A 25,426-nucleotide genomic window follows, 5' to 3' on the forward strand; every position below is an offset into this window, starting at 1 on the left:
ATTTTTCCACGTACCGGAATTGAACGATTGTGAGGGAGCGGCGTCTTTTTGCGAGTGGGTGAATCAAATGTTTGATGCACTCAACCGCAAAATGCCAGTACAAGGAGTGCAGCCGGGTAACGCCGATTATAAGGTAAACTATTCAGCTATCACTAAGTTAGTGAGCCAAACTTGTTGGCTCTTATTATTTATTGTATGCATGATCAATAAATTGTTTGGAAGGTTCCATATTTCCATGTTTCGATTGATTTGGCATCGAAAATAAAAAATATAATTTTTTACAGAATTCATAACTTCAATTCATAATTTTCAAGGAAATATTATGATATATTCTTTTGTTTTAATCTTATATTTACATGAATGATTTATTAATAGGTAATCGAGGAATCGATTCGGAAATTGGATTTGTGGGAGAAAAACGTCGAAAGCAGACTACTATCGAAAAGCCTCTTTTTAACTCCACAAACTGCAGAAGGCTTGCGAGTAACTCTGCAATCAACTCTCGACATTGTTCAATATCTTACGGAACAATGCAAGTTTCCGTATATATTAACTGGGCGAATAAACCAGGATCCACTTGAGGTTAGGTCGTTTTTTAAGAAATCGACGTAATAATTTTCATTCCACAGTGCTTAAAATGTTCGCAATAGTTAGAAAATCATATTTAGAAAAAGTATCCAGATGTATGTTTGCACATACATAAAATGAAGAAAAAATTGTGCCGAATTAGAAATTCTCGTATTGTTTCCTCATTACCTCTTTTTGATCATTAAACTTCGTCTATGAGGAGATCAAAATTGAAAAATTTCCTTTCTCAAAGAGGAATTTTTGTGGTCGAAATGGGTAATGAGAAAATAAGAATTGCTAATTTGCTAATTTTTTAATTCTCTACTATAGAAATATTTTGGTACTATCCGTCAAGCTGGGGGTTGCAACGATCATCCGTCAAATCATACTTTCCTTCAGATCCATAAAATCCTGTCAACATACAGTGCCATCAAGCCACCAAAGACCGAAAATTGCTCAGTTTCCGACGATAAACCCCACCAACCCCTCGTTACGCTTGCCGAGTTAAAAACGATTTATAATAATCCAAAATCCGATTTAATTAATTCAATTAGGAAGAGACTTGCAGACGCTGCTCAGCACGATAACTGGGACCTGGAGGATATTATCGAACACGATTATAGTAAACCAAAAGTAACGAATTGTGTTTTGTATTACATTACCGCGAATTTGGTGAGGCGAATATTGAAAACGGTTAAATGTATACCGTGTAGAGATGCTTTATTAAATTCGGATAATAGAGCTAATCTTCCCGAATCCATCCTCACGGATTATTTAGAACGCGGTATCCATCCGAACACACATTTCTATCGGTTCATACTTTACCTAGAAGAACGATTTGCGGTACATTGCAATTCGCCACAAGTATATGAATCCATTCTGGATGATGTATACAGATACGAAAAGCTATCCTTTCCGTGCTCTGTACACAGTGGTGAGATGCTGTTGCACGTAATACAGTATTACGTATCTATGCGCATGCAGCAGTATTGCTCTCAATTAAATGCGGGTTTACAAAAAGACAATCAATTAAAAAAAAAATAGCGAAGCATTGTGCGACATGATGCAACTTTTTCTTATAGTGATAATAATGTACTTCACATGCTCATTGTTTATTTAAATAAAATAATATATACAGGGTAGAGGCGTGCAAATCTGCTCTCACTCTCGCTCGTTCCCGACAGCGAGACTGGATTCTCGAGACTCAGATTATCGGGAGCGCTGTTATCGAGAATAGAGGCTCGAGAACGAGCGAGTCCCGAGTCTCGATGCTCTATTAGACGGAGTGGGGGTAGATTTCTACCCCCACTCCGTCTAATAGAGCATCGAGACTCGGGACTCGCTCGTTCTCGAGCCTCTATTCTCGATAACAGCGCTCCCGATAATCTGAGTCTCGAGAATCCAGTCTCGCTGTCGGGAACGAGCGAGAGTGAGAGCAGATTTGCACGCCTCTAGTAATTAAGTTATTAATATGATTAAATATCGCATCGTAACAAAAGTAAAATTTTTAGTTTATTTTTGCTAACTATTCAACTATTTGTTAAGTATTTAACGATATTACCATTAAGGGCTCATTATTTCACCTCTGCGTAAACTTATCTCATAGTTAAATCTTTACATCATCAGTCTGCTTTATTTTACTTTCTTTAATTTTATTATACGGATAATATTGCTTTACTATTTTATATGATATCTCATAATAATAATAATAATAATAATAATAGTATAATTATACGGTATTAATGATATTTAATAGTAATAATAATGATCTGATTACACGGAATTAATTATACTTAATTATCAAATAACTGCACTTATAAACAATGATCGATTTTATATATATATTTATAAGATTTATAATAAATAAATAATAAAAAATGTAAGCATTATTGTATATCATGTATATGTAATATAAGTGCGACAAATTTTCGCGAGCATGCGCAATGGCCGAAATGCACAAGATCAATAGCGCCACGTAGTGAACATTGTGGCAACTTTGGGAACGGCGATGTTAAGAAGGGTAGAAAATGAATAGGAGTTGCAGGGGGCTGATAAAATTGCAGGAGCACATAACCATAAGCATAAGAAAATTGATTAGTTCATTTTCTTATATTATTTGTGGACCAATCAATTTCCTTATACTTATGGTTATGCGCCTATGCAATTTTATGTGCTTTCACCTTTAGAGGGAAAAAGAGAAAAGGAGGAGGGGAGGAAGCGGGAGGGAGAGTGGAAGATGTGAGTAGAGTATGGTGAGTATATGTTGGAACCGGAAGTCGAGGCGTCTGTTTGTTAGAAGGTAGCTCTCTTTCTCTTTCTTTTAGTTTAGTTAGTCTAGTATGTAAGATAGATGTAAGCGAGTAGAAGTAAGCGTTGTGTGCGTTAGCTGTAAATCGTTCTAGTTCGGCATAATTATGTATCTGTTTTGTAAGAGGTTTGGATACGCTCCTCTGAAAAGCGCCTTCAATCCCTGAGGAGAAGAATAAATTTATCTACCTATCTATCTATCTACAATGGCGTGATAGCTTAATCTTAAGCTATCTAGCCTTTCATAACTTTTTAATGGGTGCAGCAAAAAAATTACTTTTAAAAGCAAAATATAACAAAAAATTAGCAGATTAATTTCATATATAATTTATTGTGTCCTGATAATTTGATTTAGATAGCTTAATCCCAGTGAAAACAATCTAATCAAAATGATGTCAAAATGTTATCAAATTGACAAAGAATATGACATCAAAAGGAGTGATCAAAATGACAGCAAAAGGATGGCAATTCGACTGCAAAACGTCCCATACTTTGATGATGATCCTGACTGTCATTTTAATGTCTGTTTGATGTCAAAGTAAACAATTAGGGCGCATTTAGACCTTGGCAGAAAAGCAGAAGCTAATCAAAACTTACGCTAGTAGTAACAGTTTTTACTTTTTGTTTTTCTCATATACTGCTTACTATTAAGAGGATACCGGAGTCGCAGCCGAACTGTGATGGGAAGACGCCCTCACTTGAACATAACTAAAAGCATCGGTACATTACCAACACTTGTAGTTATGTTACCGACAATATTATCTAGAATAAAAAGACATGCATATACACTACTCAAAAGAATCTAGGGAACACTTTTCATACCCTAAAAATTGGGCTATTTTCAAACCGCTGAAACTCGTCGAAAAATCATCGTAGAAAAAAAATTAAAAAAGCACTTTGAAGCATGAAGTTTCAACTTTAACGCGCTATCGGTTTTTTAAAAATCTTTTATCTTCCTTATTCTGTGCTTTAAAAAGGAACACACTGTTTAGTTCCTTAAAATTATGTATTTTTAACACGCTGCAACTTGATGAAAGAAATTTTTTTCGAGAAATTCAACTCAAGCTCTATAAATTACAACATTTTCTCTGTAAAATGCTTTTTCAAAATCTTTCTACGATTTTTTTTGACCGAGTAATGCGATTTTGAAAGTAAACCAGTATTTTTTAGATATGATATCGATACTCGGTGAAAAATCATCGTAGAAAAATAAAAAAAGCATTTTGAAGCTTGAAACTTCAACTTTAACGCGCTATCGTTAGATTTTTAAAATTTTTTATCTTCTGTTTTCTGCGCTTTAGAAAAGAACATTGTGTTTTTCGTTAAAATTACGTTTCTTTGACACTCTGCAGTTCGATAAAAAAATTTTTCTCAAAAAATTCAACTCAAGATCCATAAACTACAACATTTTACCTACAAAACGCTTTTTTAAAAACTTTTCTACGATTTTTTTTGACCGAGCTACATAACTTCGAAACCAATATGTAAAATGATGTATACCGCCGGCATTAGCGTTATCCAATGTGCACCACGTGGAGGTTGCCGATCGGATTTTGCACATCATGTGTAGTGTGTGTGTGTGTGTGTGTGTTACATAGCAGAGATAAAGACCCCGCAGTTCGTCACTCCTGCAGTATTTAATGACTCCAAACCCTCTCTCCTCTCTCTCTCTCTGTGTGTGTGTGTGTGTGTGTGTGTGCCAGCACGCGTGCGCGCGTGAGTGCATATGTGTTTAATAGCGTGTGTTACCTCCTCTCTGATCAATTACCGCTTGCAGACGCTCTCGCATGTTTATGCATCTTCGTATTAGTTCTTGCGGAATTTGGTGCCAAATTTGCCTAAGTGTTTCTTCTAATTCTTCAAAGTTGTGCGGCTGTTCCTCGCGATGCCATAATCGTCGTCCCATCTCATCCCAAATATGCTCAATCGGATTTAAGTCCGGGCTATTAGGGGGATGGTCGAGCAATGTGATGTTGAGTCGCTCAAAAAAACGTCGAGTTACGTTCGCCGTATGAGGACGAGCGTTGTCTTGCATAAAAATAAAATTTCTATGTAGTCGACGCAGAGGCAAAACGTGAGGTCGAAGAACATTATTCACATAACGTGTACATGTCATTGCAGGAGGTGGCAGTATCACTAACAAGTATCACTACTCAAGTGCCATTCGCCGATATTCTTGAAACTTTGCATACACGTAGTACATCGAAAAACATTAAACACGTGTCTTTTTATTTTGGCTAACAAGGCATTTTAAGGTTAGAAAACGCATTCGAAAGTTTAACACCATTTAGCACAATGCTAACTAACGCTACTCATGAGTGTCATTCTCTTACAGCTTTTACGACATTTCTCTATCATAATTTCATTGTCTGCGTGTTTTTGAGATCGCTAATGACGATTTTGACATTAGTTTAACGTAGAGAACCTCTAGGAGAGAGAATGGACAACTGATCATGTGATCAAGCCTTTTCATGATTGGCTGGCAGAAAATGTATCAATTTTAGCTATTGCGACGCCAATGCAAAATATGATGACACACAAATAGGTTATATCTCGAGCATAAAAGATGTCAAAGTCGACTGATTAATTAATAATAATCATTTTTAAATAGAATTTTTTGCTTATTATAAAAGTTTTGATAAAATAGGAGGTAAGTGTTTATTAATAAAAATTATAAATAAACTTTGATTTTAACAAAGGTACGTTTAGACGTGTCGAAAGTATATATTTATTGTTAGCAGGATTATTTTTGTAATAAATGTTGGAATATCTGTTAATTTGATGACACAAAATTTGTTGTCAGTTAATTTATTGTTTTATTACAGAAAACGTTATTTACTATTGCCGTCGAGTTGCTCTGCATACAAATGTTTTAATAATAGTAATCAAGGATATTCTTTATTTAGATATCCGCAGGATAAAATATTCAAGCAAAAATGGATTGCTGCAGTTGGAAGAGGCAAAAATTAGTTACCTAGTAATTCTCAAAAACTTTGCGAGGTTAGTAGCAATGTGCTCTGATTTTGGAGTTTGAAAGAATAAATAGATGTAATAATATATTTTATTGTTGGAGGTCAAAGTACATTTATGTGATTTTCTATCTTTAGATACATTTTTTGTCATCAGAAATTGAATTCGTTGCTAAACGTAAACGAGTAAAATTTGGCTCAGTTCCTTCTCGTTTTTGCACATGTTCTTCGGAGAATCAAGAAAACTATAGAAAATTAAGAAAGAAGCTTACCAGCGAGAGAGAAAACAAAATGATTATTGTGTTCTATATCTTCCTTGTGACATAAAAAAAAATGAAGTATCGGATGATAAACAGAAGGATTTAATAGAAGTAATACGCAGAGAAAACGATACCTTGAGAACAATGTAGCACATTGCTATTAACCTCGCAAAGTTTTTGAGAATTACTGGGTAACCAATTTTTGCCTCTTCCAACTGCAGCAATCCATTTTTGCTTGAATATTTTATCCTGCGGATATCTAAATAAAGAATATCCTTGATTACTATTATTAAAACATTTGTATGCAGAGCAACTCGACGGCATAGTAAATAACGTTTTCTGTAATAAAACAATAAATTAACTGACAACAAATTTTGTGTCATCAAATTAACAGATATTCCAACATTTATTACAAAAATAATCTTGCTAACAATAAATATATACTTTCGACACGTCTAAACGTACCTTTGTTAAAATCAAAGTTTATTTATAATTTTTATTAATAAACACTTACCTCCTTTATCAAAACTTTTATAATAAGCAAAAAATTCTATTTAAAAATGATTATTATTAATTAATCAGTCGACTTTGACATCTTTTATGCTCGAGATATAACCTATTTGTGTGTCATCATATTTTGCATTGGCGTCGCAATAGCTAAAATTGATACATTTTCTGCCAGCCAATCATGAAAAGGCTTGATCACATGATCAGTTGTCCATTCTCTCTCCTAGAGGTTCTCTAGTTTAACGAGATTCAGAATGACAAATACAAAATGGTGGACAAAATCGCAGAAGTTTCAAAAACTTTATTTAACGCCACTTGCGAAGTTTATTAGATACATGATTACGATTTTGGCAACAGTTATATCAATCTAGAGGTGGCGGATGAAAAATTCAATATGACGCATCCAAATGGCGGAAACTGAAGGCAATGGGAAGGTCTACCCAGCCAGTGAAGGCAAGATAGTGGTACTATACCCGACCAGAGAAGGCAAGATAGTGGTACTACCCGACCAGTGAAGGCAAGATAGTGATATTATACCCGACCAGTGAAGGCAAGATAGTGGTACTATACCCGACCAGTGAAGGCAAGATAGTGGTACTACCCGACCAGTGAAGGCAAAATAGTGGTACTATACCCGACCAGTGAAGGCAAGATAGTGGTACTATACCCGACCAGTGAAGGCAAGATAGTGGTACTACTCGACCAGTGAAGGCAAGATAGAGATTTGACCCGGCCACTGAAGACAAGGTGCGGCCTTCTCCATATACTTGAATTTTAATTCCCCATATCTTGCTGAAAAGAAAATGATGGAATTAAAAATATTGCCTTCATTTCACGTATCTTTTGCAGTAGTGAGGAGAAGCATTATAGTCTGTAGCAAAAAAGTGTTGTATACATAAAGATTCGTTGCACCAAGCGCATTTTATGATGGAAATGTTTGTGCAAAACCTACAGTGTGTACCACAATTCTCGAAGCAGTATTCCACAGGTGTTGTACATTTTTCTGGTTTTTCTGAAGTATACCCGCTTTTCCACCAAGCGTATTTGAATAAATTTACAAATCTTGGTGATGAGAACTGGTTATGAATCAATGACTGAATCTTTAAGATGTTATTCCTCAAATGTAAATTGATGTCGTAGTTATATAGTATGATTAAGTCCGAGAAATGTTTAAGAAAGTTCTTCCTATGGTCTGAATGTATAAACATCTAATGGCTGGATTAGGGATGGGCGATGTTTAAAAAAAGCATCGACATTCAAATAATCGATTTTCAAAAATAACGGTTTTTTTTAAATCAATTATGACTGAAAAAATCGATAATAATCGATTATTTCATATTTTTTAATATTAAATTAATGGCATTATATAAAAATTATATCATCAATAATCATCAGTTATAAGAATACACACATACGCACACACACACATATATATATTACATAAGAATGTATATACATATAGAGATATCATACAAAATAAATAATTTTGGGAATAGAATTAAATAGAAATTAAAGAAAGGAGATAAATAATTTTATAAAACAAAAACGTTAGAATATGTAGTAAGATATATATTTGATGTATATCAGCTATGATAAGATATATAATATAATATGTATTGCATAAGTAAAAAAATATCAATTTACATTTTTTCTTACACTTAGCTTTCTTATATAATGCTTTTTACATATATAATATCATTTATTTTATTTTATATATATAAGGATACCAGAAATATCATACCAGAAATTATCTACTTTTAAGGTTGATATTACATTTGTCGTATGACGAATTTTTCAAGTGTATTGATTGGCTATTGGACAAAAAATTTCTCGAGTCCATAGAAAGCAGTCAATTAATACGTTGAGAAAATATGTCGTACGACAAACGTAATACCGGCCTAAAAGCATATAAGGGCTGCGGTCAAGAAGACGCTGAGAATGCTTCGAAGCATTTTGATTGTTTAATACGCTACTCTACCGTTTTTTAACGTAACCTTACGAAAAGTTATGTTAGTAAAATCTAGTGATAAATTTAGTAACATCGAGAAGAAAAAATATCGATATAACAATTAATCGAACATAAAAGCATCGGATAAATAATCGATTTCTGACTAAAAAAAGCATCGATATTCAAATAATCGAGTGATTTTTGCCCATCCCTAGGCTGGATCATACCAGTTGTCCCTGCGGGAATAGTTAAAATTTTGACTCTTTTACCACGCTTATCTATAACATCGAACTTTTCTTCCGTTTGTCCAGTCCAAGAATCTAAACATAGAGCCGATGCTTCATTAACATTAGGCAAAAAAGCATCGACAAACCATTTTACAGCAAGATCTGATGAAAGTTTGCCAGATTTCGAAGCAAGCACAAGAATATTTTCAGCTTTATAAATATTGTTTCTGACGATCGGACCAAATTTACCTTGTGTCTCTTGTAACACTATTAGCAAAGGTGATTTTAAGACCCCACTTGCAGATACAAAAGGCTGTATAGTGTAGCTGTGAGTCAGTGAATTTATAGATTGAGCCAAGCATTCAACTTTCAAAGTACCTTTAAATGACAATGTACGCCCTGCATGTGATTCTAAATTAAAGCCTGATTGATCCAAATTGAATACATTATCTTCTATAGATAATATTTCTGACCTCACTGTTGCAACGAATTCATTACTCTTCTGTACGAGAGTTTCTTTACTCGTTATCTGGGTTTTTGTAACAAACTTGTTAATCTTTCGAGATACTATTCCATGTCTCACTTTGAAAGTATGGATCCATTTGGAAGAAGCAGAGAAGAGTTAATTTGATAGTTTAACATCATCCCTTGCTTTCAAAGCCCATCTTTTCAACTCTAAATCATGAACAGGTAGTGATTTTTCCATAGCATTTTTGAATTGATCTAAAACATATGTACTGATACGAAACAATTTCTCATTCCTTGTGCCTCCCTCCGCTACTTGTGCTTTCCACCTGTACAACGTTTTTTTATCTGGAACCTTCTTAAATCTACTTTTTACCGTACTAAAGCTCATGTTACCATTTTTAGCAGATCGCCAAAACTTGACCGCTCTGTTTTTATAATCAACGTCTATCTCAACTTTCAGTTTTTTATCATCTTGAACAACACATTTAAAGTCATCTTCAAAATCGTCATCGACTTCAACAGCATCAGGTATTACGCTGTCATTATTATAACACAATGTTTCGTAAGTTTCAGTGAACACGTTGGAACCAACAGAAGATTTAATGAGATCTTCCAAATAAGCTGCAAATGATCTTTCATCTTCTGTCACAATCGATTCAACATCATACTGCGAATCACTGAAACTATGTGTTAGTAAACGAAGAATATTTTTTGGATTCATAGACATGTTTTGATGAATTTTTTCGAGAAAAACGCAGAGAAAGAATAGTACTTAACGTTATTACAATTAATAACAAATAGTAGACGTGGAAACAGCTGATGAAAACCTATTTGTTGTAAATTGTATTCAAAGAGATACACAATGTAGAAAATATTAAAGCCGTGCTGTGAAAACGGCCGATGAAAAACTAATTGTTATCAATTGTAGTTCGAAAATATGCAATGAAAAAAGATAATACTTCGTGAATATAACTTATTATAATCAGAAGCCTGTCGCATTGCTCCCTGATTTCAACCTTTAAAAACGATTGATGAAACCTTATTCGTTATGAATGGTATTAGCAAAAGTTGCAATAATGATAATGAAATGCGGTAAAAATATATAATTCATTTTGACAATATATGTGCAAATTGTATTATCGTAAGCATGTTAGACGAAACTTGAACATATAAGTTCCATCGGCCGTTCTGATTACTATATGTCAGATTGTATAATTGGAAACATTAAAAAGACCTAATAATCCTGTCTTCATAAGGTTCAATTTCTTAAAATTTCGTGATTTGCTTATTGTTTCCGTCATTTGAAAGAAGGGTGTTAAGAAGTTTGTCCACCGATATTTGCTCAGTCACATTTTGACATCCTTCGTAAGATTACTATTAAATTTGCCATTTTTCATCAGCCTCTACATTGATATAACTGATGTCAAAATTGTCATTAGCGATCTTAAAAACACGCAGACAATGAAATTATGATAGAGAAATGTCGTAAAAGCTGTAAGAGAATGACACTCATGAGTAGCGTTAGTTAGCATTGTGCTAAATGGTGTTAAACTTTCGAGTGCGTTTTCTAACCTTAAAACGCCTTGTTAGCCAAAATAAAAAAACACGTGTTTAATGTTTTTCGATGTACTACGTGTGTGCAAAGTTTCAAGAATATCGGCGAATGGCACTTGAGTAGTGTTACTTGTAAGTATGCATGATAGGATCGATAAGATACGATTAAAAACGGTACAAATATAGCCGTTTTTAATCGTTTTCTATCGGAGATGGTTACCAGGGTGCTTCCCACAAACCTACGATCCGACCACGAGTAAAATCGCTAAGTGCCATTGTTGCACGAGTAAAGAGGACTTGATAAAAAAATAACAATTGAATATCGGTCCTGGCGATTGTCTTTTCATAACGATGTTCGTTTGTTTTTATGTCATAGAATGAAGAGATGTAAAAGTTAATGTATAAGAAGATAGCCACCGTGTAATTAACATTATTCTTGCACAAAATAGTAGACTGAATGCTAGAACAGAATGATAGACTGAATTTATTAAATAATTTTTTTCTAAACCATCGATTAAAACGGTTCTTTTCAGAGCCACAATTTATTTTACGTTGGAACATTCGTGCAGAAATTTCATTTAAAAATTTTTAAGAAACATTGTATTTTAACGTATCATTCATTCCTTTCCTGCCTCCTTATATTAATGATATATATTTATTTTTGTATAGTTAAATCGCGCGCGTGTATTACCAACTCTGTCCATTATCGACCCAGAGTATTATTTTGTAGCGATCGGTAATTAGGTCGATAAATCAGGACTAGTTGGCCGCTGCCGGCTGATGGCGCCATGATATATCTCTACGTCCTCCTTGCCCCGCGAGAGGGGCCTGATGGCTTGTCGATTAGGAAAAAAGAAGATAGAAATTGATCTGTACGGGGATCGACCGGTTCTATAGCTCCTTTGCGCAAAAGGCATTCTATCTCCGACTGACAAAATTCCTCAGTAGATCTTGAAAATTCCATCTCTCTAAGAGAAGCTCTTGGCGGAGGTGAGGATGTAAAAAGGAGACGATAACCTTGTATAGCCTCTAAAACTGATCGGTCGGCAGTAATTTCAGTCCACTGTGCTAAAAAATTTCGGAGGCGACCCGCCGTACTTACGTCATTTAACGATGATGTCGTGACCGAGATCGAGAGCGACGGTGACGGCTCCTGGGAAAGGCTCCTGATTGGCGAGCCGTCGATAGACGAGCAGGAGCCCTCCGGTTTCCCGAAGACTGCGTTTTAGGGGCTGACGCTCGAGAATGGCCTTGAGGGACTTGTTAACGTATGGGCTGAAGGGTCTTCTTTCCCACTAGAGAAGCTGCCTTGGATATATCGCGTCCGGCCTTCTCATGCTTGCGCTGCCTTGAGAGTCTCCGCAAAGTTTTGTCCAAATAAAAAATCATCAATGGTTGCTGCTTCCGCGGCATTTTTGCCAATAATATTAAAGGAGGGCTTGGTAAAGGCCCTTCTAGTTAAGGAGAGACGAAAATGATGGTCAGCGAGTAAATGCATGCCCTCTGAGAGAAAAGACAAGGCGGAACGTGCATCATCGTTGAGCTCATGTAAGACTTCTGGTTTTATAAAATTGATATGCCTGAGCCGAAAGCATTGAGGCATGCTCCCACCTGAGCCTATGACCGAGCCTGATACTCGTCACGCTTAAAAACTGAGGGGGCAAGAGCGGGAACTAACTCCTTATTAAGTTTAGGCGGGGCCAGAGACGCCAGGTCCGCTTTTACCTCATATTTGGAAAGCAAACCGGTACGTATGTCCTCACTCAGACCAGCACGAGCCTCAGACTGGATCGAGTTTAACATGACAGGATTCCAGGCGGATGAAGTAGGAAGAGATTAGTTTCCCTCAAACAATTCTCTGATTATGGCGTGTGAATTTGGGAGAACCTCGGGATCCTGAGGATTCGGGACATCATTGGCGAGTGGATCGGCAAAGGAAACGGTAGCCTGGTTCGGCGGACGATTGACGTCATCATTAGTAGGATTTAGTGCTACTGAAAAGAAAAAACCAAAGCAGAATAGAACAGTCGGTTATTTCCACTCTTTGCCACGAAAAGATAGGTGGGTCGACAAGTGGACATACCTGGTACAATGCCCCGGTCAGCTTGTGTGACCGTCTGTTTTTCTGCTTCGCGTAACGCCCTTCTTCACGGCACACGAGGTTGACGCGTGCCTGGTACTATGAGCTGTAAACATAGTAGTATCTATACCGCATTGCTCTAACCCCTGTCGAATCCATCGGCTCACAGTCTGGACTGTAACTGCTTTGTAAGGTTTATTACAAGAAATGAAGAGGGAATCGCATCCCGAAGGCCGCATAACTTTCGTCTTATCAGTATAGTATTCTGTTAAACGAACAATACAAAGATCCTCGTGATCTTTAAACCGTGAAAAACAGAAGGAAGGCTGGGTACGACCCGGAGCGGATGTTTTAATACGATCAGGCACTCGCATAATTAACTTCTCACCTATGACTATCTGCGATATTCTCAGAGATGCGAGCGTCTGAGCACGTTGACCCGTGGCAAGGGCGAGAAGAAGAACTAATTTTTTGGCGATGTCATTTAGGGAGTACAAGTCGTACGGGTAAATGAGAGCTAACTTCGCGATTACGGGTGCCGGGTCCCAGACCCAATCATATCTCGGTTGTAGTGGTTTGAGTGCTGCAATGCCCCTGCAGAAGCATCTGACAGCCGGATGCTGTTCAATTTCGTTTACGGAGATTAAGGATATTGCCGATCTCATCGTATTCAGGGATGAATACGATGAGATAGACTTTAGTTCCTGTGCTAGAAAATCCAATGTTTGAGAAACTGACGGAGAAAAAAGGGGTAAACGGCGGCACTGACAAAAATTCCACCAAAGGCGGAGAGGACGCGCATATTGCTTAATGGTCGATTCGGATAAGGAAGCCAACATTGTAGAGATGGCTGAAGGTGATATTAGGCGGCTTTTAAAAGCTTCGCTAATACTCTCCCGACTGCCAGGGAAAGGGATCTCCACGCTGGATGATGGTTCCTGAAAGGCGAAGAGAGCAAGGATTGACTAGGCGAAAATATTATCGGAGCCGAAATTAGCAGACGTTGGAACAAGGGGAACTAGGCCTGAGAGGGCCACCAAGGAACTACTGGAATTCCCGTTGCTTCCTCGTCTGCTATTTTTCTTAATACGCGAGACAGCAGGATAAAGGGCGGAAAAGCATAGAAATTCAATTTCCTCCATGAGAAAGTAAATACGTCCACTGTGATCGAGCCCGGATCTGGGAACTATGAAACGTATGCACTACACTTGGCGTTGAGTAAAGACGCGAAAAGATCTATATCGAATGGACCGAAGACTCTAACCACTCGTTGGAAAGCTCTGTGTGAGAGGGATCATTCGGTATCGGGGTCTGCGATGCGAGATTCGGCATCGGCAATATAATTATCTAACGATGATATGTACGACGCGAACATGAAGATATTACGCTCTTGACACCAGTGCCAAATCTGCCTCAAGATTTCCGAAAGATGAGGATACTGGATAGATCCGAACTTGTTAATGTAAGCTATCGCGGTTGTATTGTCAATACGAAGGAGGATATCACAATCATGAAGGTCGGCTGCGAAACAACGAAGGGCGTTAAAGGCAGCCCTAAGTTCTAGTGAATTAATGTGAAGGGATCTATCTTCCCCCGACCACCAGCCGTGTGTGCGCGACTCGCCGCAAGCCGCTCCCCAACCGTTCAAAGAAGCATCGGAAAAAATTTCTCGAACAAATCTGCCCGAACGGATTCGATTAGACTGGTCGAGGTTCGATAGAACATTAATCCAAGTAAAATTTGATTGAAGATGCGAGGGGATTTCCATGAATGCTGAAAAGTCTTCGTTGCACCTAACCAGCGCTAGAAATTTCTCGCGTTCAAATTTCTTAGTATAAAGGAGACCATATTGTACGGCTGGGCAAACTGAGATTAGTGATCCTATCATGCTCGCGAAATCTCTTATAGAACATTTGGACTTTTGGGCCATGTCAGATATTAAACTTAACAATTTTTCCTGACGATGAAGAGGAATTGAAATAGATTGATTGTTAGAGTCAAAAACAAAACCTAAATATTTGCAAATATTTCATGGTTGTAAATGAGATTTCGAATAGTTTATCCTGAAGCCCAAGGAGAGAAGTAGATTAAGAGAGGCATTTACATTAGCTTGACATTCCTCAGGGGATGAGCCGAGGAAAAGAAAATCATCCAAATAAATGACTGATTGAAAGCCTCTTTGACGAAGATAAGAGATGACGGGACGCATGATCTTCGTAAAGATATATGGAGCTGTCGACAAACCAAAAGGTAATGCGGTGTATTCATAGGTTGTACTGCGCCATTGAAAATGGAGATATTTGCTGCTCTTCTATGGGAACCAGCAAATAGGCGTCTTCTAGATCTAAAGTGGCCATCTGGGATCCCGGTAACATAAGGCGAATAACCGTACGCCAATCCTCTAATTTAAAATGCGGAGGGCTAAGATAAGTATTTAACTTATGTAGGTTTAAAATAAAGCGTTTACCACCTGATGGCTTGTCGATTAGGAAAAAAGAAGATAGAAATTGATCTGCACGGGGATCGACCGATTCTATAGCTCCTTTGCGCAAAAGGCGTTCTATCTTCGACTGACAAAATTCCTCAGTAGATCTTGAAAATTCCATCTCTCTAAGAAAAGCTCTTGGCGGAGATGAGGATGTAAAAGGGAGACGACAACCTTGTATAGCCTCTAAAACTGATCGGTTGGCGGTAATATCAGCCCACTGTGCCAAAAAATTACGGAGGCGACCCGCCGTACTTACGTCACTTAACGATGATGTCGTGACCGGGATCGAGAGCGACGGTGACGGCTCCTGGGGTGAAAGGCTCCTGATTGGCGAGCCGTCGATAGACGAGCAGGAGCCCTCCGGTTTCCCGAAGAGTGCGTTTTAGGGGCTGACGCTCGAGAACGGCCTTGAGGGACTTGCTGACGTATGGGCTGAAGAGTCTTCTTTCCCACTAGAGAAGCTGCCTTGGATATATCGCGTCCGGCCTTCTCACATGCTTGCGCTGCCTTGAGAGGCTCCGCAAAGTTTTGACCAAATAAAAAATCATCGATGCTTCCGCGGCATTTTTGCCAATAATATTAAAGGAGGACTTGGTGAAGGCCCTTCTAGTTAAGGAGAGACGAAAATGATGGTCAGCGAGTAAATGCATGCCCTCATAAAGCGGAACGAATCGTTGTCGCGGAGTGTACATTAATTAATTCCGCTATCCAAAAGTGGCAGTAGCCCATAGAGCTTATACTAATGGAGAGGCCATGGCGCGCACAAGGAGGATCGACAAAGAGAAATATATTTTTCTGTCTCAACTGTGGCCGTAGGTCCGTAACTATACGGTCTGGTACTTTGCTCCTTTTTATTTCTTTGTAATAATTTCCTTGATGGAATATCTACTTAAATTTTTTGTATAATTAAAGAAAAATATATAATAATAATAATAAGATCAACAAATGAAAATAAGATATACACTGCTGTGTACGAAAATTGCAACACTATGAAAGGTATTGCCATTTAGAGTGTTGCAATTTTTGTGCACAGCAGTGTATAAAAATGGAAAATCAGAAATAATTAATATATTATTGATATGATGCGCGCCGCAGAACATACATATATGGCAGATCTATTTTATTGAATGTAATACATGTACTTCAATTTTTACGAATAAATAAAAAAATATAAATACATATAAATAATAAAAATGATTAAATAAAATGAGTAATATATGTTGAATATTAAAGTTTATTTGTGCTTCATTTCTGATCTTTAATTTGTACGCGTCAGCGGTGAGCGAGTACCACGTTAATCAATGTACATGCGACGTGTGCCGGTCCGGATATTGCGTTCGCGGAGAAGATTCTAGATGTATAGAGAATCGTGTGTGAGCGTTACGTTCGGAAATCATTTCCGCCCAATCCTGGGCATTCGCGCGGAGACAGTCAACCGTACCGGTCGTATTACGTTTTTGCTCCACTCGCTCTTTTGTGGTTCTGTGATTTACTCATTAAAAGTTATAGCCTTATATATACTGATATTCATTTAAACCTCTCCATGATCCATCAACAGGTTATGGGCCCAGTGCACGTTTAGTGAGGTTTAAAACGTTGTGAACAGTATAAAGAAACTTTGAAGAAAGTGCTACGTGGCAACGGTCGAAACGAACATGGCGGTGGAAATGTTCGGAAGAGGCATTACCAGGTTCAATGGAACAGACTTCCAAACCTGGAAATTCGAAATTAAGCAAGCTCTTGTTGCGCACGGTTTGCATGATATAGTGGACGGAACCAGAGCAAGACCCGCCGGCGATGACGCAAATGTTGCGGTCAAGGCCTGGGTGAAGGACAACGCAAAAGCGATGAGCCTGATCGCATCTTCGGTCGAGAGAGAGCAGCTGCAAGGCCTGACAAACTGTACGTCTGCTGAAAGTATGTGGAGTACATTAACGAGTATTTATGAGAGGAAGTCAGCATCGAGCAAATTGCTGCTACTTCAGAGATACCACGAGTATCAAATGAAGTCGGAAGACACTGTGATACAGCACGTCACTAACATCCAAAAATTGGCCAGTCAGTTGAAGGATGCTGGTCATGAAGTGGCCGAGATGGACATAATGGCAAAAATACTGGGTTCACTGCCGGCAAAGTATAGCATGCTAAGCACAGCGTGGGACAGTGTTCCAGTGACGGATCAAACGGTTGGAGTGCTACTTGAAAGATTAATTAAAGAGGAAAGTCGGTTGACTGCAGATGATAGTGCCGCAAATGCCCTCGCCACTGTAAAAATCTGTGACAAAAAGAAAGGTGCTCGAAGCGACAAGGACACACACTTTAAGAAAAGGAGTGATCGACAAGGAAAAATGGCTGTGGAATGTTACTACTGCAAGAAGAAAGGACATTTTTCGCGAGATTGCTACAAACAGAAGAGAGACAAAAAGTTTGAGAAAGAAAGGACAAACAACGAAAACAGCGCGTTCATCATAACAAGTTCGAGAGGTAAGTGTTTTGAAATGAATAGTTTCGAATCAGCGCAATCTAGAGGTGAAGTGCAAAACATGATGGTAAGTGACATGAAAGACACCTGGATCACCGACAGTGGCGCATCCTGCCATATGACATACCGACGCGAGTGGCTCACTGACTACAAGTCTGTTGTAGGTGAAATGGTGTCGCTAGGTAACGATAAACAGTGTAACGTGAGTGGAAAAGGAACAGTGTTAATTAAAAGACTTATCAATGGTCACTGGGAAGAAGGCAAACTAGAAGATGTTCTGTTTGTTCCACAAATTAAAAGAAATTTGTTCTCGGTGGGTGCGTGCACAAGAAAAGGTTTTTATGTCGGTTTCAACGAACAAAGTGTTGTATTAAAGAAAGACAATAAAGTTCAAGCAGTCGGCTACAGACAATCAAATGACATTTATAGACTTCTCTTCAAGGTAGTGACAAGTGATCAAACAAGTGACAAAGTAGTGAATCTGACTACGTCGTCGTTACAAACGTGGCACGAAAGGCTAGGTCACATGAACATAAAGAAGTTAAGAAGTGTAGTAGCCAGTTCATTGATCCATGGTGTTAAAATAAACGATAACAGTGATTTCTTCTGTGAATCCTGTCAGTATGGAAAGGCTCATTGTCTGAAATTCAACAAAATCAACGCACAACCAAGAAAGTGGAAGGCTGGTGAATTTATACACACAGATTTGTGTGGCCCTTTCTCTGAGTCGTCCATCGGAGGAGCCCTGTTCTACTTGTTGTTCATCGATGAAGCCACAGACTACAGAACCGTGTATTTTATCAAACACAAGTCTGACGTGTTTGAGAAACTCAAGGAATACGAAAGGAAAATCAGAAACAAATACGGTTACAGTATAAAAGTCTTGCGAGCAGACAATGGAGGAGAATATGTGAATGAGTCAGTCAAGAGTTATTTAAACAAGTTTGGCATAACCATGGAGAACACAGCACCGTACACGCCAGAACAAAATGGAAAAGCCGAACGAGAGAATCGTACAATAGTAGAGTGTGCCAGAACGATGCTGCATGCGAAAAATTTACCCAAGAAACTGTGGGCCGAGGCAGTTAATACTGCTATATATATACTGAATCGCACATCTGTCAAAGCTGGCAAAGACATAACTCCTTACGAAGCCTGGCATCAAAGGAAGCCTGAACTGTCACACACAAGGATTCTTGGAAGTGATGCATATGTACATATTAACAAGCAGTTCCGACGGAAACTGGACAAGAAAGCTAAGAAATTGATACTTGTAGGCTATCAAGCTGAATCTCAAAATTACAGACTGTGGGATTCAACAACTGATAAAATAGTGACATCAAGAGACGTAGTATTCAACGAAAATGACGGACAAGCAAAGAAAGAAAACCCAAAACCAGTAACACAAGCGTGGCCAGTGTGGGACGAGACCGATGCAGAGGAAATAAACAACAACGTCACAGAAGATGAAGAAGAGGTTGTTGCAATCGATTCTAGTGAAGAATCAGAAGTAGAGGTGGAGCCAGCAAGACACACACGTCTGGAGGGTGCTCATACTACACCGAGTAGACAACTGCGAAACAGAGCATCCATACATCCACCTAAAAGGTATGAATTAAACTATGCACAGTATAATATACCAGAAACTTTTCAGGAAGCCGCAAACGGGAATAACTCTGATGAATGGAAGCGAGCCATCAAGGAAGAGCTGGAAGCTCACAAGCGAAACAACACTTGGACGCTTGTGCCAAGACCTGTAAAACAAGACACTATAGATTCAAAATGGGTCTTCAAGGTCATTCAGGATCATGGTGGCAAAGTGGTGAAATACAAGGCCAGACTGTGTGCACGAGGATTTCAACAACAATTTGGAGTCAATTATGGAGAAACTTTTGCACCGGTGGCCCGCTATGACTCTCTACGAGTATTGTTGGCTTTGACTGCACAAAGAGACTTAGAGATGCTGCAATTCGATGTAAGAACTGCCTTCTTGTATGGTGAGTTGCAAGAAACTATCTATATGGAGATACCGGAAGGGATTGAAAAGTCGAAAAAGAAAAATACTGTTTGTAAATTAAACAAGTCGTTGTACAGACTTAAGCAAGCACCGCGCTGCTGGAATCAAAAATTTAACTCGTTTCTAAAATTGTTTAACTTTGTTGCAAGCAATGCCGATAAGTGTATCTATCGTGCGGTTGTAAATAAAAATATAGTTTATTTAGCGTTATTTGTAGATGACGGTCTAGTTTTAAGTAAATCTCTAGACACAATAAAAGTAATATTAGACAGTTTAAGTAAAGTGTTTGAAATAACTATTGGCGACGGTAGTTCATTCGTTGGCATGGAAATTGTACGTGATCGAGCCAAGAAAACTATGTTTGTTCATCAAACCACATATCTCACTCGTATTATTAAGAAATTTAATATGGCCGATGCGAATGCTGTAAGTGTACCTGCGGATCCACATGTAATTCTAACCGTCGCTGATCTAGAGTGTCACGAACTGAGTAATGTACCTTACAGAGAGGCGGTGGGCTCTCTCATGTTCCTTGCGTTAGTTACTCGATCGGATATTGCATATGCGGTAAATGTTGTTAGCCGATTTGTTAACAGACCTAATAACAGTCATTGGTTAGCTATTAAGAGAATCTTTAAATATTTACTTAGTACTATAAGTTGCGGCCTGTTTTATGAAAGTCAGGATAATGGAGAAGTACTAATCGGTTACTCCGACGCCGATTTTGCCGGCGATGTTGATACGCGTAGATCAACTACAGGGTACATTTTTAATATTGGTACTAAGCCTGTGACATGGTCGTCTCAAAGACAAAAATTGGTCACACTAAGTACCACAGAGTCTGAATATGTAGCAGCTGCAACCTCAGCAAAAGAAATTGCATGGCTTCGCAAATTATTGTCAGATTTAGATTGTAATACTACATCTCCAACAAAACTTTACGTGGATAATCAAAGTACAATAAAATTAATAAAAAATCCTGAGTTTCATAAACGCACAAAACATATAGATATCAAATTTCATTTTATACGAGAGAAAGTCGAAAAACATGAATTAGACATTGAGCATGTGTGTTCCAACAATCAATTAGCTGATTTGTTAACTAAGGCCTTACCAAGAGATCGCTTTCATACTATTAAATCAAATCTCTGTATTTTCGATATGAAGCACATAAACGGTGGGTGTGTTGAATATTAAAGTTTATTTGTGCTTCATTTCTGATCTTTAATTTGTACGCGTCAGCGGTGAGCGAGTACCACGTTAATCAATGTACATGCGACGTGTGCCGGTCCGGATATTGCGTTCGCGGAGAAGATTCTAGATGTATAGAGAATCGTGTGTGAGCGTTACGTTCGGAAATCATTTCCGCCCAATCCTGGGCATTCGCGCGGAGACAGTCAACCGTACCGGTCGTATTACGTTTCTGCTCCACTCGCTCTTTTGTGGTTCTGTGATTTACTCATTAAAAGTTATAGCCTTATATATACTAATATTCATTTAAACCTCTCCATGATCCATCAACAATATACTTACTAAAACAAAAAATTGTCTACAATATTATAAATAACAAAATAAATATTTAAGAAATATTTAAAAAAAACTGCTAGGAAAATTGAATAAAATAAATAATACATTTTATTAAGTTTTCAAATGATTTATTGAGTATTTATTCATTATGAAATAATATTAATTTTGTCATTTTTTTTCTTATTTGTTTTAAGAATATATATAAATTCATGATGAAATATATCAATCTTAATGTACCATTAATCCATGAGCTGCATTTTCAGAAATAAGATTGTTTTGTTTCAAATGCGAGATCAGATCCTGTAATGTTGAAACTTTTTTAAGCAATCTTCTATTCTTATCTTGCAATATCTTTATTTTCTTTGCTTGCTCATTGGTTTTTTTTTGTATCAATTGTAAATTCCGTAAAGCTCTTCGAGGTGTAGAAAAATGTTCTGGTGTAAGATCTCCTATTCTCGCAGGACGCCATATTTTATTAGAAATGTTGGGAATTTGTGTATCTTTTAATCGTCTATAAAATAATTTATAAATATATCACATACTTCTTTGCGCAAACATATCTCATTAGATTTCAAAAGTAATAGAACATACCGCTTTGATGGTGTTTCTAATAAAGATAAATTATATTCTGTGCTGGTATTCTTAGTGGATGGCGTTCTTGGTAAATTACATTCTTCGTTACATGGAATAGTTAGTTCACTAAAATAATTTATGCAATAAATGTATTATTAGATAAATAATAGTAACATGTGAATTATTTCTAAAACAAATTGCAAAAGCATACCATGAAGAAGATACAATTTCATGTGCGCAATCTTGATTCTCTTTCAATGTAGAATCCACACTGTGTTCAATACAAATTTGGCTGGAACTGTTTAATAACAAGTACAATTTTATTATAATATAATTTTTGCATATATTATATACAATTTTTTAAATCTTACTTGTTATTTGTTAAATTATCTTCTTGATTCCATGGGAATATTGATGGTATCGCTGATAGTTTTAACAATTTTATACCATAATCTCTCTTTGGTATAAAACTATCTATTGTAAAATGTTCAGAACATATACGAGCTGTTTTAGATACAGGTTGTTGTAATTTGCATGCTATTTCCCAAGCTGTTCGAATGTTTGTTGCTTTTGGAAATCTGAGAACATAAATTTATGTTCATTGCACATCTGTTATAATTTATAATGTATTGTTTCATTAATATGCATACTTACGCATGAAACGATATTTCATTATTTTTATCATATTGTCTTTTACAAATATAACATTTCATTACCATGGTAAAAGAGAGCACAAGTAACAATGTTCATAAGATGAATATGAAAATGAATTTTAGGTTATTTTTGCTAACCCCGCTCTTCTGCGCTTCTTCTCCTCTAGAAGAACACACGGAGTGGGGGTGCCACAGTTGAGACAGAATATATACATCTCTCTGTCGATCCTCCCCTGGCAAAAATGAGACGTTTGTTTGGCGTTTACATGAACGTTTGTGGAAGTTCGTCGAGAGTTTAAAAACGATTAGTAAAGTTTGTAGAACAAAAATTGCAACACTGCAGCGTTTAAAAGACGTTTGTACGTTATAGCATAATCGTAAACGTTTGAAAAGTCTGAGTAAACTCTGTACACGAAGATGTATCAACGTTTACTGAACGTACTCTGAAAAATGTTACCTCAGCATTGCAAAACTTTCATGTAACATTATATAAAGAGTTTGTAGAACAAAAATTGCAACACTGCAGCGTTTGATAAGCATTCAAAACCCAACAGCGTTATGTAAGTGCTCTTACAAAGCTTGAAAAGTATATAAACTCTCAGAAAACCCTCACTCAACGGTTGTTAACGCTTTATAAAGTTTCTTATTTTCGCCAGGGTCCTCGCGCGCACTTGCCTATTGTTGGTATATAGGCAAGGCCCCTCCATTAGTATAAGCTCTATGCAGTAGCCACACACGCGCCGCTAGTGTACGACGTAGTAAAAGCGTTCCATCCAAAGCTGCCAGATCTCCGCCGCAAGCAACATGCAACACGGCGTGGAGGCGGTAATGAGGATGTGAGCGTAAGCGTACGTGTGAGCTCGGCGCTTCGGCTAGCTTCGGATAGTAGAAGAGGACAGAATACAGTCTTCTGTCTTCTTCCTACCAACGAAAGCGACGGCCGACGCGCGACGCTACACGCTGCTCGCTTCTCGATATCTCGATATGCGCTCAATGTTTCTCTTACAGCTTTTTTATCGTATAATATGTTTATAATATGTATGTGTCTATTATATATATATATATATATATATATATATATATATATATATATTATAAATATATTATACAAATATATATACAAATATAAATATATACTAATTATATGACAAAAATATATTATAAAACTATTTAATATAATAATTGAACTTGTTTTCTCCATACATATACATTTAAAATAATAAAATAAAAAAATTTAAGGAGTGTGGCGATTTTCCACACCACCCACGGGGTATCACCAATGGCGCGTTAGGTTTTTTTATGTGGACCTTCGCCTAGAGCCCTATTATACCACATTGTATTGATATGTATAAGAGGAAAAAATATCTAGGAATAAAGGATAAAAGGAAGAAAATATTGGATAAATAAATATATTCTATGAATTATTTATTATTTTTTTATTATCTGTATATATATATATATAATATTAATAATAATAATAATAATTTTTTATTACATTTCCGCCTCCTCGGCCCCAGCTGCCTCCTCGGCCTCGGTCGCCTCCTCGGGCCCGGCCGCCTCTTCGGCCCCGGCCGCCTCCTCGGCCTCGGTCGCCTCCTCGACCGCCCGCGACGCCCCAGCCGCCCCTGCTGCCCCTGCTGCGCTGCGCGTACCAGCGGGCACGGGCCCGCCCGCCTCCTCTTTTTTTTTGCTTATTTTCTGAAAAATAAAACAAATAAATTATTATATATATATATATATATATATATATATATATATATGTATATATAATTTTATAAAATATAATTTAATATAAAAAATAATGTACCATTTTGCTCCTGCTGTTGCTCTTCCTGCTGTTCCTGCGACGGCGGCGGCGGCGGCGGCTGCGGCTGCGGCTGCGGCTGCGGCTGCGGCTGCGGCTGCTGCGGCTGCTGCGGCTGCTGCGGCTGCTGCGGCTGATGTTGCTGATGCTGCTGATGCTGCTGATGCTGCATAAATATTTGCAGCTGCTGCTGAAATAATTGTTGCTGCTGCAACAATTGTTGCAGCAGCTGCTGCATATTAGGTGCATCCTGCAGCACCAGCGCATTCATCTCTTCATTAATTTCTTCTATAAAATTAAGAAAGAAAATTAGAACAGAAACATTAAAATTTCTTAATAATTTTGTATAAATAATGATTTACTTACGAGACATTATGTTCAATCTGTCGCCGTGCTGAGCCGTGGTGAACAGACACTGAGGCACACTCGGCATTTGTTTCATGCCGTTTCATTTGTTTTATACCGTTCATTTGTTTCGCGGCATTTTTTTCATCAGATAATCTTGTCGCCTTGTACTGTCAAGTAAACGTATTTTTTTATACGTGCTCTGAAATCTTGGCGTTCAAAAAACTATCACAATCCCGATTTGTGTGTGAGTTCTGATTATTTCAAATTTCTATATTTCTATCTATTCTAGATATTCTAAATATCTATCATTTTTCATCTTTAGCTTATTTTATTCACTCTTCTTTAATTCTTTGTTTCTGCCTATTTTCTTTTTCACAAAAATGTGTGATGAATTGAGAAAAAAATCTAAGCGAAGCTTTTCAGATGCTTGGCTTAATGATGATCGAATTAAATGTTGGATACGCAAAGTAGCTTTTGATGAGAGCTTGTATCATTGTATTATATGCAATAAAAATATTTCGTGCAACACACATGTTTTAAGACATGCGGATTCTGCGTGTCATAAAAATAATATTAAAGAAAATAATTCATCTTTAAGTACTGATAATAAAAATAATAATAAAAATTCAGATAAAAAAATATCCGAA

At 37.4% G+C, this 25,426-nt stretch overlaps 1 protein-coding gene across 1 annotated transcript; it reads right to left on the reverse strand.

The window, feature by feature from the left end:
• Nucleotides 1–21,579: 21,579 nt before the first annotated feature.
• Nucleotides 21,580–23,216, reverse strand: LOC145963141 (uncharacterized). Its single transcript, XM_083084830.1, has 5 exons — nt 22,629–23,216; nt 22,346–22,552; nt 22,186–22,272; nt 21,993–22,100; nt 21,580–21,912 (listed from the first exon to the last, which is right to left on the reverse strand). Exons 1-5 carry the CDS (start codon nt 22,691–22,693, stop codon nt 21,630–21,632), a joined length of 750 nt encoding a protein of 249 aa, XP_082940956.1. The 5' UTR covers nt 22,694–23,216; the 3' UTR covers nt 21,580–21,629.
• Between the last annotated feature and the right edge of the window lie 2,210 nt (nt 23,217–25,426).

The sequence above is a fragment of the Camponotus vicinus genome, unplaced genomic scaffold (assembly GCF_025532165.1).
Source record: "Camponotus vicinus isolate PSW18456_S1 unplaced genomic scaffold, iyCamVici1.0 SCAF_12, whole genome shotgun sequence".
Classification (NCBI taxonomy): domain Eukaryota; kingdom Metazoa; phylum Arthropoda; class Insecta; order Hymenoptera; family Formicidae; genus Camponotus; species Camponotus vicinus.